This window comes from Pteropus vampyrus, unplaced genomic scaffold (assembly GCF_000151845.1).
Source record: "Pteropus vampyrus isolate Shadow unplaced genomic scaffold, Pvam_2.0 Scaffold970, whole genome shotgun sequence".
Taxonomy (NCBI): domain Eukaryota; kingdom Metazoa; phylum Chordata; class Mammalia; order Chiroptera; family Pteropodidae; genus Pteropus; species Pteropus vampyrus.
In genome coordinates this window covers 118,023-133,949 of record NW_011889751.1, presented here as the reverse complement: position 1 = coordinate 133,949, position 15,927 = coordinate 118,023, and the positions used below count along the sequence as shown (strand labels likewise).

The window sequence follows — 15,927 nt, the reverse complement described above, 5'->3', positions numbered from 1 at the left end:
TTTTTTTTTTTTTGGTTGCATGTTTTTGTTTAATATATACAATGTCATTCTGTCTGTAAATAGTGACAATTTTCCTTCTTTTTCATTTGGATACTTGTTTCTTTCTCTTGCCTAATTGCTCTGACTAGGACTTCCAATACTATGTTGTTTAAAAAATGGCAAGAGTGGGAGGTAGTTGAAGGTGGCAGCATAGGAAGATGCTGAACTCACCTCTTCCCTGAGACACAACAAATTTAGAACTACATACAGAACAGTTTCCTCTGAAAACTTTAAAGCATCTACCAGAGGGGCAGAAGTCTGTTGAAATTCACTCTAGGGAGGTGCTGGTAGGAGCAATTTATACATTTTCTTTGAAACATGCTAGCACCAGTGCTGGTGGATGCCAGTTTTTTATTCTCAGCCTAACCTGCTAGAGGTGGTGGGTGAGCTGCCTTGCTTCCCCCACATGCTCCTGAGAGCAGGCCCACCAGAGGCAGAGGGTGAGCAGCCCTTCCTCTCCACTGACATATTGCTTCTATGTTAGCCACTTCAGAGGTGGGAGGCAAACAGCTCTTGATCCACCCACACTGCACCCATAAGCTGATTTACCAGAGAACAACCTTAATGAAACAAAGTAACATACCTGATAAATAATTCAAAGTAATGGTCATGAGATACTCACTGAACTCAGGAGAAGAATGGATTAACACAGTAAAAACTTCAACAAAGAAATAGAGAATATAAGAAAGTACCAAAAAGTCACAGAGCTGAAGAATAAAATATCTGAAAAGGATGCTAGAGGGATTTAATAGCACACTAGATAATGCAGAAGAAAGAATCAGTGAGCTGGAAGACAGGGCATTGTGACTCACCTAATCAAAGCAAAAAAAGAAAAAAGGAATTTTTGAAATGAAGATAGCTTAAGGTACCTATGAGACATCATCAAGCAGAATAACATTTGCATAATAGGAGTCCTGGAAGAAGAACAGATAAAGGGGCAGCAAACTTATTTGAAGAAATAATGACTGAAAACTTCCCTAACCTGTGGAAGGAAACAAACATCCAGAACCAGGAAGCTGGGAGAACACTAAATAAAATGAACCCAAAGAGACCCACAAGAAGACACATTGTAATTAATATGTCAAAGTTACTGATAAAAAGAGAATCTTAAAACAAGAGGAAAAATAATTTATTTCATATAAGGGAACCCCCACAATACTATCAGCAGGCTTCTCAGGGAAAATTCAAAGGCCACAGGGGAGTGGCATGATAAATTCAAAGTGTCAAAAGGGAAAACATCAAACTAAGAATATTCTACCTAGCACAGTTGTCATTCATAATTGAAGTAGAGATAGAGTTTTCCAGACTAGCAAAAGGTAAAGGAATTCATCACCCCTAAACTGGCCTTACAAGAAATGTCAAAGGGACTTCTTTAAACTGAAACAAATGGGTGCTAATTAATAATAGGAAAACATATGAAAGTATAAATATCACTGGTAAAGGTAAATATATAGGAAAGTGCAAAATAATCTAATGTTGGAAAGGTTGTAGATTAATCACTTATAAAGCTGCCATAAAGGTTAAAAGACAAAAGTAGTAAAAATAACTAGTACTACAATAATTTGTCAAGGGATGCATGAGATAAAAAGATGTAAATTGTGGAATCGAAAACATAAAACATTGTCACCATAATAAAAATAAACTATAATCTTAAATTTAAAAAAATAACAAAATAAAAGGGCTTACTCAGATAATCTAGAGAAAAAAAGGAAACATAAAACATGGGAGGAAATAGAGTAAAAACATAAAGCTTTAGGATGCATTCACACTTAAGTTATCAACTTAAAATATCCTATTGTAAATAAGTTATTATATGTAAGCCTCATAGTAACCACAAAGCAAAAACCTATAGTAGATACACAATATATACAGAAAAAGTAATCTAAGCATACCACTACAGAAAATTATCAAATCACAAGGGAAGAAAGCAAGAGAAGAAGAAAGGAAGAGAAAAACTACTAAACAGCCAAAAAACAATTAATAAAATGGCAGTAAGTGCATATCTATCAGTAATTACTTTAAACCAAATGGCCTAAATTATCCAATCAAAAGACACAGAGTGCCTGACTGGATTAAAAAAAAAAAAAAGTAAGACTTGCTCTAGGTCACTGGCATCTCCCAAAAAAGTGGTCTGTATGCTGTCTACAAGAGATACCTATGAGCTGGATCAAAGCAAAGGGAGTGCAAACATGGCACCACTTGCTGGAGTAAGGCAGAGGGAACCAGAATCTTCTCAGAAGTTTATACTTTAGTTTCTTCTTGTCTAGAATAATTGGTTCTTGAGAAGCATCTAAAAGGCTAGAAAGTCTAGATTAGAGTTTCTCAATGTTGGCACTATTGATATTTTGGGCCAGATAGTTTTTGTGCTCTCCTATGCATTGTAGGAAGTTTAGCAAAGTCCCAGGCCTCTACTCACTAGAAGCCTGCAGCACACCCTCTTCCACCGAGTTATAATAATTAAAATGTCTCTAGACATTGTTATATGTCTCCTGGGGGGCAAAATTACCCCCAATTGAAAATCACTGGCTTAGAGGCATGGTAGTGATGTATTTAAAGCACGGATTTTGGAGAACTATGTACGAATCAAGACTCTTGCTTACTGGCTACATGACCTTAAGCAAATAAATCACTTCTTTTTACTGAACTCATTTTTTATTTATAAATGGGGACAATGAGTCCTCATTTTGAGTTGTTGTAAGGATTAAATGAGATCATGTATATGATCTCAATATATAGTGAGAATAATAATGAGTTAATTTTATTAACCATTATTAATTAACAAAGATTACAAGTTTCTAGGAAATGGTGAATAAGGAAGGGAGGAGGAGGTTTCTTAAGGGTAGACCTAGAACTTATTTGTCCATGTTGTCATAGGAAAGTTCAGCTTTTTCCTAGTAGCTTTTCCTAGTATGTCTTACCATTGAAGAGCCATCAAAGATGAGAGTCTTAAGTCTTTCTCTTAGGGACTCCATAGCAAGATCTTCAAAGGCAAGATACTGAGTTCTATACTATGGAATCTGTATAATCTATTTGGATGTAACAATCTCTGAGATTTCTATCTATGTGTATGCAAGTCAAAGTTCAATCCACCCCTTCTTTAGAAGTCAAATTCCCAAGTATCAAGGAGATAAGAAGAGTCTTAGAGTCTTACCATAGAATTACACCAGAGACATCGGAAATCTTGAAGTCTTTGGTAACTGCCACAGTTCTCATGACATACTGCACATTGAGAACTGACGGATATATTTCCTTCTACCCACTGGTGGGGCATAGTTTTCTGAAGGGCAAAAAGAGGCAAGAAGTAGAAGTTAGAAATATAAGGAGAAGAAGGGCCAGCTGGAATAACTATACTATCCTGTGGAGTAACCCCAAGGAAATTTCCCCTGGTCCTGCCCTGGTCCCACTCCAATGCTAGTGACCAATGACAAGTAGGAGTGTGGGGCTTTAATTCTTCTAGATTGGTTGAATCATGAGCCTGGGAAAGAAGCCTAGTTGGGTTGTCTGGAGACAGAAATAAGTCTTTTTTCCCCTGTGTGTCCTAGGGGGAAGTATAAAAGGGTGATTGTGAGAAAGCATGGCTGGTACTCACTACTTCATCTGCAGGAATGAGGAGGTCATCAGTGATAGACAAGGTATTCCACTTGCAGTCTTTGCTTGCTCTCAAAGCACATAATCTGTGAGACTTCACTTTACACACTGTGAAAAAAGGAAAAACATAGATGAATGTAAATCTGGTGATAATGAAGATTCTAATTCCCTTCCCTAAGCTGCTCTGAAAGTTAGAACCTAGATGTATCTAAATAGTTTTGACCAGCCTCCAAAGGCCTATTTTTATATGATTCTTTTTATTCTTACTGGCTATATTTTCTACTGATTTGAATGGAAATTAATATAATAATGTGATTTCTGTTTTTCCAACCCTAGTGACCATATTGTTGGATCATTCCAGACCCAATCCTCCATTTTGATCCATGAGAATTCACCCTTATGCCAGTTTCTTCCCATATCCTTCCCTCAGTCTGGTGTCAGGGTTAACCTTACACAAGACTCAGTGACCTAGTATAAGTTGGTGATACTAAAGCCACGTGAACTCCTTCACTTCTATCTCCACCCACTTAGCTCCACTTCCTAAAGGAATCAGAAATGTACCTTCACAGATGATAACATTTCTAGATAAAGCAGGAATGCTCTCCCGGCAAACATTACAGTGTTGGGTCCGGGGGCTGTGACTGGAGTACCAATAGTGCATTCCAACAAGGAAAGGGTTGTTTTCTGCTGCAGGTATCTAAAATATATCAAAGAGAAGAGAGACTAGTGAGTTAATCACAGAGACAAATTAGAGAAGGCCAGACAATCTGCTGCCAAGGCTGAAATGACCTATATAGGTGTCAGAACATGTGAAGAGATAGAATGAAAGTTGGAGTCAGTTCCTAAAAAATCTCCCACCTTTGTTTTTTTCCCATTGGTTTTTGAAAAGGAAAAACAATAGGGAGTAAATCATGGAATAGAGGCTAAAGGCAGGAGCAATGATCTTTATAGTGCTTGGCCAAATCACTGCATTGGTTTAGTTTAAGCAAAATTAGTCTTATTAGCCTTGGTCTTGGTTCTCTTTGAGTAGTCAGCAAAAAGTGGTGGTGAATTAGAGATTCAGTGATATCCAAGTCCTCTGGCTGGTCAAGAAAGGGAGGAAGAAAGATTCTAACTCTGGGCTAAGAAATCCTTCTCAGGCTTTAGCTACCTTGTGGAGATATACATTCACCTTCCTGGCCCTACTGTTGCAAGGTGAGCAGAATATTGCATTATCTTGACAATAGTTTCATCTCAGGGGCTTCTTGTCCAAGCATTCTTTTCTGAATACCATGCTCTGACTGCCTATAGTAGATACATGGTTTATCAATTTAATTCATTAAACAAATATTTACTGAGCAACTACTATGTGCCTGGCATTTTTCAAAGCACTGGGGATATAGTGATGAATAAGTCAAAGTTTCTGCCAATAATGGAATGACATTATGTTTGTCCTCTTTCACAGTATTGAATTTGACATTTACTGTTAACCTGCTTGTAAATTCTACATTTGTTTATCACAGCCTGACTCGCATAATTGTGGGGCAGGCACAGGATATACCAGCAACTAGTTTTGGGATTGAAAGGAGAGAGGCGAGCATCAAAAGCTCCCAAGTTTGTTTTGGGTGTGTATTACACAGGACTCCTCTACCCTTTCTCTAATTCCTGTGAATGTCTGATTTTTTCCTTCTCTGCCTTCCTTTGGAGTATGGACGTAGGCGTACATATTTAGCTTTTTATTCTTAACATTATAATGGGCTAAATGTATAAAAGACTTTAAAGAGAACTATATATTATCCCTGTTGCCAGCTGATAATGGTTGGTTTATGAGAGAGAGTGAGCGAGAGAGTGTGCTATTGAGGGCTCTGGTACATTAAGTGTTCAACCTTAATCAATGTACAGGAATTAGCCATCTAAACATAGATAGCCTGTACATGGCACTTTCTGGTACCTTCTTCTCTCTTCTAGTATGATGGTTATGTGCTAAGCTGCTGTCGTATTGACCAGGAAGCTTCTGGAAGGAAAGGTACTTTGATGAGTGAAAGGCTCAACTGGTCTGGGATGACTTTGTAATTGCAACGTTTATTGCATGCTGAGGCCCTGGCAATGTTTTAAGGAAATCAGAGGATGGAGAGTTCTGAAGTGACATAGTTATGGCTTTGGCACTCTGAGCTCCTAGCACCTTTCTATTTCCTAAGACACTAGATTATAGCTCTACAAGTACCTTCCTTCTTTCCAACCTCCTTCCCTCCCCGCAATAATTACTAAGAGCCTACTTTGTATTATCTATGCAGCTAGGCACTAAAGATACAGAGATGAATGAGCCACAGTACTTGCCCTCAAGGAGCTCATAGTCTACTGGAGGAGACAACTTCCTAAACAGATCATTCCAGTATAGAGTGACAAGTGAGCTCTCCTAGAATCCACAAGTTTCTATAGGACAAACAGAAGAAATGCAGAACTCTGCTTGGGTAGGATGTTGAATTTCATGGTCCAATTAGCTACAGAATATAAAAGAATATGTAAATTAGACATTGTTGGATTAGCAGTTGAGGAGATAGGATTTATATTCCTATATGCATCCTATTCTATAAGAAATCTTTGATGCATCTAACCCCAGATAAGTATGTATTGTTTATTGAATTGTGCCCTTCCCCCTAAAAAACGTTCAAGTCCTAATCCCTGGTACCTGTGATTGTGACCTAATTTGAAATAGAGTCTTTACAGATGTAATTAATTTAAGATGAAGTAATAATGGATTTGAGATTACCCTAATCCAATGCCCAGTGTCCTTATAAGAAGAGGGAAATTTGGACAGACAAAGAAAAAAACACCATGTAATAAGAGAGGCAGACTAGAGTAATGCATCTACAAGTCAAGGAATGCCTGCAATCACCAGAAGCTAAGGAGAGGCAAAGAAGGATCCTCCCCTAGAGCCTTCGGAGAGAGAGAGCATAGTCCTGCCAACACATTAACTTTGGACTTCAAGTCCAGAACTTTGAGAGAATGAGTTTCTGTTGTTTTAATTCGCCCAGTTTGTGGTCATTTGTTATGGCAATTCTAGGGAACTAATGCCATTTTTGATACTGGGAAATAGAGTCCTGCTGTGATAAATACTAAAAATATAGAGGTAGCTTTGGAATTGGGTGGTGAATAAAGCCTGGAAGAATTTTGAGGCACATGATAGGAAAAGCCTAGGTCGCCTTGAATAGAATGTTACTAGAAATATCAACATTAGAGGTGCTTCTGGTATGGTCTCAGACAACTGATGAATATATTATATGAAACTAGAAGAAAGGTAATCCTTTTTATAAAGTAGCAAAGAACTTAGGTGAATTTTATTCTACTATTACTGTTACTATTCCAAGTTTACTGTAGATTTTGTAAGCAATAAACTTGGATATTTCACTGAGGAGATTTCCAAGCAAAGTATGGAAGATGCAGCTTAGTTTCCCTTTGTTGCCGATAGTAAAGTGCAAGAGAAAAGATATTTTGAGGAAGGAACTTGGGCTAGTATGCTCAAGTTGCCATACCAAAATACCATAAACTGGGTGGCTAAAACAACAAAAATTTATTTTCTCATAGTTTGGAGGCTGGAAGTTCAAGACCAAGGTGCTGGCTGATCCAGTTCCTGGTGAGAGCTCTCTTCCTGGCTTGCAGATGGCTACATTCTTGTTGTGCACTCACACTTTCCTCAGTGCATGTGAGGATGTGGGGAAGCTTAATCTATTTCTCCTTCTTTTCTTATAACATCACCAATCCTGTGAGATTAAGACTCCACTCATGACCTCATTTAATCTTAATTACCTCCTCAAATCCCTATCTCCAAATATAGTCACATTGGGGGCTAGAGCTTCAAAATATGAACGGGGGGGGGGGGACACAATTCAGTACATAGCAGAACTATTAATCAAAAAGCCACTAGAACTTGAAGATTTGGGAAATTATCAGTATATCCATACTGTAGAACTTGAGAAAATGTGCTCTGGAGGGAGCACTAAGGGTGTGACTGGGCAAACTCTTGCTGGTGGGATTAGGTGTGTGATACATGGGTTCAATAACCTCTCTCAGCAGAAACACTGCCAGCTTGGACTGAAGGGGACATACATAGGACAAAATGAAGGCTGTGAGACTTCAGGGATTCTACAGCAGAAAATTAGCTGATAGAGCTACTCAGCTGTGAAAATGTGTTATCCTTCAAGAAAATAGAAATATAACTCCAAGGGGCTCAGAGGTCAGCAGGGATGCTGAGAGTGGCTCAGAGGCTAGAGATGCTGCCCATGCCACAACAGAACTAGAGAGTGCAGGCCTGAGGGTGCGGTCACTGCCTTCGTTAGTTCTAGAGGGTGGGGGCACCTCCTTGGTTAGAGAGGGGAGCTGCCCACTTCTGTGGATTGAAAGGGTGTGGGCAGAGGAAAGAACACCAAGCCACCAGAGAATTATTCTGAGGCCTGGAAACATAATGGAATTTGCTCTGCTGGCTTGCCAACTTGCTTTAGACCAGCAACCCTTTTATTCCTTCAATTTTCTCAGTTTCAGAATGGGAATGTCTATCCTATACCTGTCCAAACATTGTATTTTGGAGGCGAACAATTTGTTTTCTAGGTCTCACAAGTCCATGAAGAGAGAATAATTTTTCCCTGAGATGGACCATACTAAAAGTCTCACCCATACCTAATTTAGATTATATATAAGATGAGATTTTGAACTAAGTTAATGCTGGAGTGGGTTAAGTCTTTTGGGGATGTCAGGATGGGGTGGATGTATTTTGCATGTAGGAAGGACATGAATTTTGGGATCCAGAGGGTGGACTATTGTGGGTTGAATTGTATTCCCCCCAAAATATGTTCAAATCCTAATCCCTTTTACCTGTGAATGAGACCTTATTTGTAAATAGGGTCTTTGCAGATGTAATCAATTTACAATGAGATCATACTAGATTAGAAGGGGCCCTAAGCTGGTATTATTATAAGGAGAGGAAAATTCACACACAGATACACACAGAGATTAGAGTGATGTGTCTACAAACCAAGGAACATCAAGGAATGCCTGAAGTCACCACAAGCTAAATGAGGCAAAGAAGGAACCTCCCTTAGAGCTTTCAGAGAGAGTATGGCTCTGCTAATACCTTGACTTTGAACTTCTAGAGTCCAGAACTGTGAGAAAATAAGTTTCTGTTATTTTAATTCACCCTGTTTGTAGTCATTTGTTATAACAGTCCTAGGAAACTAATACAGTATGTCCTTATAGGCCTTTCTAGTAACTGGCACAGATTAAAAATCCATTTGAACACAGTTGAAAAACTGTTGCATATATACACATCACTATTACAGAATGTTCAAATCTCTCAGGTTGCCATTGATCGGGTCACCATATCATCCAAATCAGGACTTTCAACAGTGAGATGGGGAGCTCTCAGTAATTATGCTGGGACAACAAGTGTTCATCCTGAGCAAACCACTAGCCATGAAGATACTGTACATGAGATAGAAAGTAATTTAGCCTTTGGATATCCTCTTTGACCCAATGGTTGTTCGAGACTGTATTGTTTAGTTTCTATGTCTTTGTGAATTTTCCCATTTTTTGCTGTTATTGATTTCTATTTCATTCCACTATGGTCAGAAGAGATACTTGGAATGCTGTCCATGTTTTTAAAATCTGTTAAGGCTTGTTTTGTGACCTAATATGTTATCTATCCTAAAGGCTGTTCCTTGTGCCCTTGAGAATAATGTGTCTTCTGCTGCCATTGGGTGGAAATTTCTATATATGTCACTAAGGTCCCTTTGATCAATAGTGTTATTCAAGTCAGATGTTTCTTTATTGATTTTTCTCTGCATGCTCTATACATTATTATAAGTGGAGTAATGAAGTCCTCTATTATTATTATATTGCTGTCAATTTCTGCCTTCAGATCTTTCATTATCTGTTTTATATATTTAGGTACTCTGGTGTTGGGTGTATATATATTTAAATTATTATATTTTGCTGTTGAATTAACCCATTTATTACTGTATAATGTCCTCCTTTTTCTCTAGAGACAGTTTTAGACTTAAAGTCTATTTCATCTGATATAAGTATAGCCACCCATACTTTCTTTTGGTTGCTATTTGCATGAGATAGCTTTTCTATCCCTTCACTTTCAGTCTACAGTATATTTAATTTTAAAATTAGTCTCTTATAGACAGCATATTTCTGGGTCTTGATTTTTACCCATTCAGTCACTCTAGGGCTGTTGGAGTCCTCCTGCTCTCCCTTTCCCTTGTGGGAGGAGATCAGGCCAAGGGCATTCCTTTTGGCCCCAAGCTTGGCCAGACCGGGGGATTGGGGCTATGTAGGTAAACTGCTTACTATGCTTTTCTATGTGGTGATTCTGTCTCTGTGTTCCTTAGAGTTTCTGCAGCTTCTTTATTGTACTTTGAAACTCTCAGAGCTATTTTGGTTGGCATGTAGTTGTTCATTTGTTGTTTTGCGGGGGGGAATAAGCATTGGGACCTCCTAGTCTGACATCTTGCTGATATCACTATGAAAAGTTAATTTTCTAAACATTCTCAGCCGTTGTTTAAACAGTTTTCTTTAAATACTTCTAATGACATAGAGCTTTCTACCTCAAGAGGCAGCTGATGCCATTCTTGCAGGTCACACTGAATGTTAGAAAGTTATTCTACTAGGTCAAAGACTAAGAAAAAACTTTCTAAAATTTAGAGCATTGAATGGACTCTTTTGAAAGAATCTTGGTTTCCCATCTTTGGAAGCATTCAAACAGAATCTACATGACTTGATATTTAGATGCTTTAGAATTTGTAATCTGTAGTCTAGATTACTTTTAAGGTCCATTTCTTTTCCCATAGTCAATGGTTCCATGACAATTCATTATTAGAGAAAGCTAACCTTTTAATCTAGTCTTCCACGCAGTTCCTTACTTTCATTTTTTTCTTTTTTATTCTTCTTTAAATCTCCCAGGCTCAAACCTTTCATATGCCTGTGACTTCTCTTTCTCTTTTGCCTGTCTCATATATTTAGGTTCACCCCCAACCCCCAGCTCGGTATCTACTATTTGTCTTTCCTTTCTATCTTCATTCTGGAGCTTAACTTTGCTTTGCCTGTTTTAATCTATAACCTCCTCTATGATCTTCTGGCCTCCAGTTTATCCCTCATTTAATCCAACTTATATTTCTTAAGTATCCCTTTGATAAACTCTCTTCCCTTTCTAATCCATCCTTAAACTGAACTTTGATCATGTTGCAGTTCTTCCCCACTCTTTATCCTGGCGTTGATAATCCTTCACAATCAGACTAAACCTACCTCTGTAGATACACTTATTGAGTCACTTTCCCAAACTCTTCTGGTCAAATAGAGTTCCCTTTCTACTCCTCAAAATAGTTCTGTTTTTCTATTACTCAGCTTTTGCTTATGCCAAGTCCCCTGGTCAGGACTTTCGCCTATCCCTAATCCCCAGCCACCAATAAAATCCTATTCATCTTTCAGTCAGTCTCAAATCTCTCCTCTATAAACTCTCCCCAGAGGACACCAGTCCATACTTATCTCTTCCTCCCTTGAGCTCCCATACCACTTTAATGTCTGTTTTATTCCTCTGGCAATCAATTGTGCATGGCCTCGTAACATCTCTGACTATTTCTTTTGAGTATATTTTGTCTCTTCAACTACCTAAAAAGATCACTGAGGCCAGGAGTGGCCACACCTTCTTTTAAACTCTCTATGGAATAGAACTAGGCACCTAGTAGGGGCTCACTTCTTAATGTGTATTGACTAGTTTTCATTAGGTTATCCAATTACTTAGTAGTAACTTTAATAGACCACTAAGTTCATGATTAATCTTTCTTCAGTCCAAACTAGGCATTGGTGGTGACAGAGGATAGAACAAACCATTGAAGATAAGGTATATGTGAGAGAAAGCATATTTTACTCTTTCAGCCTCAGGCAAGATGAATTGCTAAGATGCTGGTGGTGAGACATTTCACTACCAGCTAAAAGTGTTCCTTAATGGATGTAGGTCCCTAGAGCAGCTCCACAGAGGTTGTGATTACAGCCTGAAACTCAACTCATCCAAGAGAGTAAACATGCAGATTATTATTATTTTTTTCCTTTTTAGTTCGTGTCGGATAGTCAACATCAAGATGTTTAATTCAATTAAGTCAGGAATTGTACATTAATATCCTTATGGCTTTCTCTAGAAGTTTTCGCATTCTTGGACTAGTAATTTAAATTCAAAATATCCTATGTGACTTTTTTTTTTTGCCAAATTGAAAATGAGTAATTCATGAGAAAGTGTTCCAATTTGGATAGAGATAAGCTGAGGGAAGAAAAGGGATTGATTTACAAGGGTGAGGGTGTAAGAGAAGCATGTAAATCACAACTTTTTGTAGCTACATCTAATGCTGTGCTATAGTGGCCTCATAGTGGGTGGGCAAGAGGGACAGGATGTACTTCTCCATTCCGGAAAGGAAGAAGAAAATAAAAAAGCAGTGAAATGCCAAGTGCTAAGTCATGCAAAGACCATAATCAGATTCTAAGCAAAGAATCTCTCAGTTAAACATATATAATGTGGGCCCAGGAGAGACCTTAAAGATATGTGGAGAGGTACCTAGGCCCCAGTTCAGTCAACTTGTCATTTACTCACAGCCATGAGTAGCAGAATTTATAGTTATAAAACTAACAGGTCAAAGCCTGAGAAGTCTTAGGGGAGTGAAGACAGATGGTTTTTCTCCATGGTATTGTTTTTACTTCTAAAATCCATTATTATCAAGCCGCAGTCTACGCTGCTTCATCTCAAATGTCTATGAAAATCCTCTACCCTTTGCTAGTTTTTAAGACATCAGGTTCTTCTTAAGGGTGGATTCATGTTCCCCTTTATCTCCAAGACCTTCAGAGCAGAATTTTGCTTTAGGATGAACCATATATGGTTCCCTTTCTAAAGTTTGGCTTCAAGATTACCCTCAGATTCATTTCTTCATTCAAAAAATATTTACTGAGCCTCGGCTATGTGCCAGACACCGCTCTAAGTATATAAATGACAAAAATCCCTCCCCTCTAAAAACATACGTAACTTCTAACTGTGGTAGGTTTGCAGAAGAGTGGGCTGAGGGCATAGCCCAGAGTTTGAATGATGGCACCACTTGTGGCAGGGAGTAGTGGCCAGGAGTTTGGTATTGCTAAAGAAACTAAGCTTTAAGGAAGACTGCTCCTTGCTCTTCTCTCTACATTTCTTTTGTGGTGGACAATAAACAGAGAGGCAGAACTGCATAGTGGTTAAGGACATAGGCTTTGGAGTCACACAGCCTGGGTCCAAATCCTGGCTTTGCTACTGAATAGTTATTTCACGTTGGTCTGGTTCCTTCTTTTTATGAGCCTTAGTTTCCTTAGCTGTTACTGTAGTCACTCAGCAAACTCAGTCAAGGCTGCTGATTGCAGTTTTACTAACATAAGAACATCTGAATTAACTGTTCACATACATCTTGAGTGCCTCATCCTTTGGGCATATAGTGACATCTACATGTCAAATGAATGTGTACAGAGGTAGCTAAACCACATACTTACCAAGGCCTCATTCTAAGTGAATTAATCCTGTTTACAAATAGTTTTAAATGGGCTTCTTAATGATATCTATCTATAATTCCCGACCAGATGGTTTCTACTTCTATCTTATTATTTCTCTATGTGAAAGGTGGCTTAACTAATGCAGTCAATTATGTGTTTACCCCTGAGAGTTGTGTACATTCTCTATTATTTCCCTTACCTTACGAATTTCTCCCTGTTGAACAGTTTTTATGACATTAATCCATTCTTCCATGTCTTTCCGATTAGGTGCAGCCAGGATAACTTTTCGTTGTGGTGTGATCACCTAAACGAAAAAGTCATATTATTAGCTGATTCCCATTCCACAAATTTTCCCCCAAACAGAGCCTGTAAATTCTCCAAAGACCAAAACAGGTCTACCAAGCATAACTGAAGCCACTTTTTAAATACAAAGCAGAAGTTCCAGAGCCACTTGAGGCTCCTTAGATACCTACCCAAAATAATGATAATACTAATAAATAACACTTCAATAACATTTACTATGTTCCAGGCACTGTTCTATTGCAATACATGTATATTATTTATTTCAATCTTCATTGCAACCCCATGATATAGCCGCCCCGCCCCCGCCACTTCATTAGGAAAACCAAGGCAAAGGGAGTTAAATGACTTTCCCAGGGCCACTTGGCAGGTAAAAAAAATAAGCTAGAATTGAAATCCAGAGTCTTTGGCTCTGGATCACATGCTTTCAAACACTAAGCCATATATTCATCTATTACTCAAATAAGGTTGCCTGAAAATCCTACTCACTCACTGCTGCTCTGTCTGCTTGAAAATGTTATATGCTTCATCAGGGTGTGCCTCTTTCTGTTTGGGAGGAGAGTTAAAATGGAGTGATAAATCTAGAAATCCAGTTTCTTTTTTTCTTATAGTCAGGGACAACATGAAGAGAATTTTACCATTGTTTCTCTTAATCCTGCTCCATGCAGGAACCGTGGCAGGAATAATGAAAAAGCCACGCTGAGGGTCCAACAGAGGTAGACCATGGTTAGGACTTGGTCTCTTTCCAGAGGACAGGAGGGAGCATGGATAGCTACAGCATCAGTCATTGCTTCAGTGGCCAAACTTTCCTTTACAACTAGCTTCCCAAATCTTAGAACTGGAGCTCACCATACCAACAAACATTTTCTCTCTTCTTTTGCAAGTAGCATATCATGATTCTCTGATATATGGAAATAGGAACTAGTAGGAATTATGAAAACAGCTACTTCTTTGGTCTAAACTCATTCTTATGTGGGGCTGATGAAGAGTGCCTCTGTGTTTTTATAGGTTAAGGGGCAACCTAGCCCTTGGTATTTCTTTGTAAAGACCAAAATCATTAGCCTGTGTGCTCATAGCCCAAAGGTTAAGCTTTTTGGGAATGGATCAACAGAACCCTCAGCTTTACCCTGGGTCAGTATGATGTAATGAGAAAGAAATGAGAGTAGGGTTTCCCTCTTCTTTAGCTGCTTCCTCTCCAGGGAGAATAGAATGTGGACCAGCCACAGAAGCAGTATTGGGCTTGTAGCTCTTTAGTCTGCTAAGTATAACCCTCCACCTGCCTGAAGAGGAACCCCAGTATATATAACCCACCACTAAGGTTGGGAGAAGACAGTTCTGGGAGAAGGTGGGTAGGAAAATTCCTGAGCCAATGGATTTGTTATTTTTCAGTGAGCTTTCTGGTCTGGATTTACTTGAATGACCAAAGCCTTATGAAATTTCAGCAGTGCCAAGCCCTTAAATACTTCCTTAGAAATCCCCTGCTTTCTTTGAGGTCTTCTCATCAGTAATCTTAGCATAGAGTAGCTTTCACTTTGGATTTAGGTTCTTATCTGCTTCATCAAAAGAGAAAATATCATGTAGCTCTACTATCCTGACAATTTCTACAACATATTTGCAGGCTTTTGAAAGGCTCCGAGTGATTCTCTTCCAAATCACCTTCATCAGGAGAATTGATTTTTGTAATAGTCACTCTCCACCAACCCTGAAATCAGCTCAGCTTTATAACTGGCTGATAATAGGAAACAGGGCCATCACCTTTGTCCCCCCTATCAGTGGGTTGGTGAATGTGTTTACATGAATAATCTTCGGCACCTATTTGCAATGCTATTTTAAGTGGATTTCTGTACACACTTTGGGATCAAAGGAGACTTGAGAAACCTGAAATCCAAAGAGACAACTCCTCTCCCCAGCTAGTCCCCAAATATGCTCTTCAGCATTCCCAATCTTACTTACACAAAAACTGTGAGAAATGTTTCGACAGCTAGTTTCTGCTAAGGCGACTTGAGACAGATCAATGGTTTCAAAGCGTGCAAACTGGAAAGGTATAAGAGAGTGGAAGAAAAGGAACTGTCTGGTTAATAAGACAAAGAGACACTAAAAAGTAAACATACACACATATGCACGTGTACAATAATAGGCATTTTTGACAGTCATAATGCAATCATTGTTTTGCCTTGAGTGCTGGGATTTATTTAGCATCATAATTTTTGTCAATATATCATGTGAAAAACAAACAAACAAACAAACAAACCAAACTAAACCAAAACACAACTCTTCCCAAAACTTTGATGTGGATTTATTGGACGGCTTGGGTAATTCAGAATTGTTAAAAACTAAAGGTTTATGCTGGAGAAGATAATGGAATGTGGTCTAGCTAGGGACCTAGGAGAGCAGATAGGAGTTATTAGCTCCTATTTTACTAGCCAGCAGCCCTTGACTTTGTTGCTAGTCCCACCCAGTTTGAGG

At 38.7% G+C, this 15,927-nt stretch overlaps 1 protein-coding gene across 1 annotated transcript in view; it reads right to left on the bottom strand.

The window, feature by feature from the left end:
- Positions 1–15,927, bottom strand: part of DGKK (diacylglycerol kinase kappa) — a 100,636-nt gene that overhangs the window by 40,321 nt on the left and 44,388 nt on the right. The window contains exons 3-7 of the mRNA XM_011386170.1: positions 15,415–15,495; positions 13,361–13,465; positions 4,189–4,324; positions 3,632–3,735; positions 3,191–3,316 (exon numbers count right to left, since the gene is read on the bottom strand). Coding sequence (XP_011384472.1) covers positions 3,191–3,316; positions 3,632–3,735; positions 4,189–4,324; positions 13,361–13,465; positions 15,415–15,495 — 552 coding nt within the window. The remainder of the gene's footprint in view (positions 1–3,190; positions 3,317–3,631; positions 3,736–4,188; positions 4,325–13,360; positions 13,466–15,414; positions 15,496–15,927) is intronic.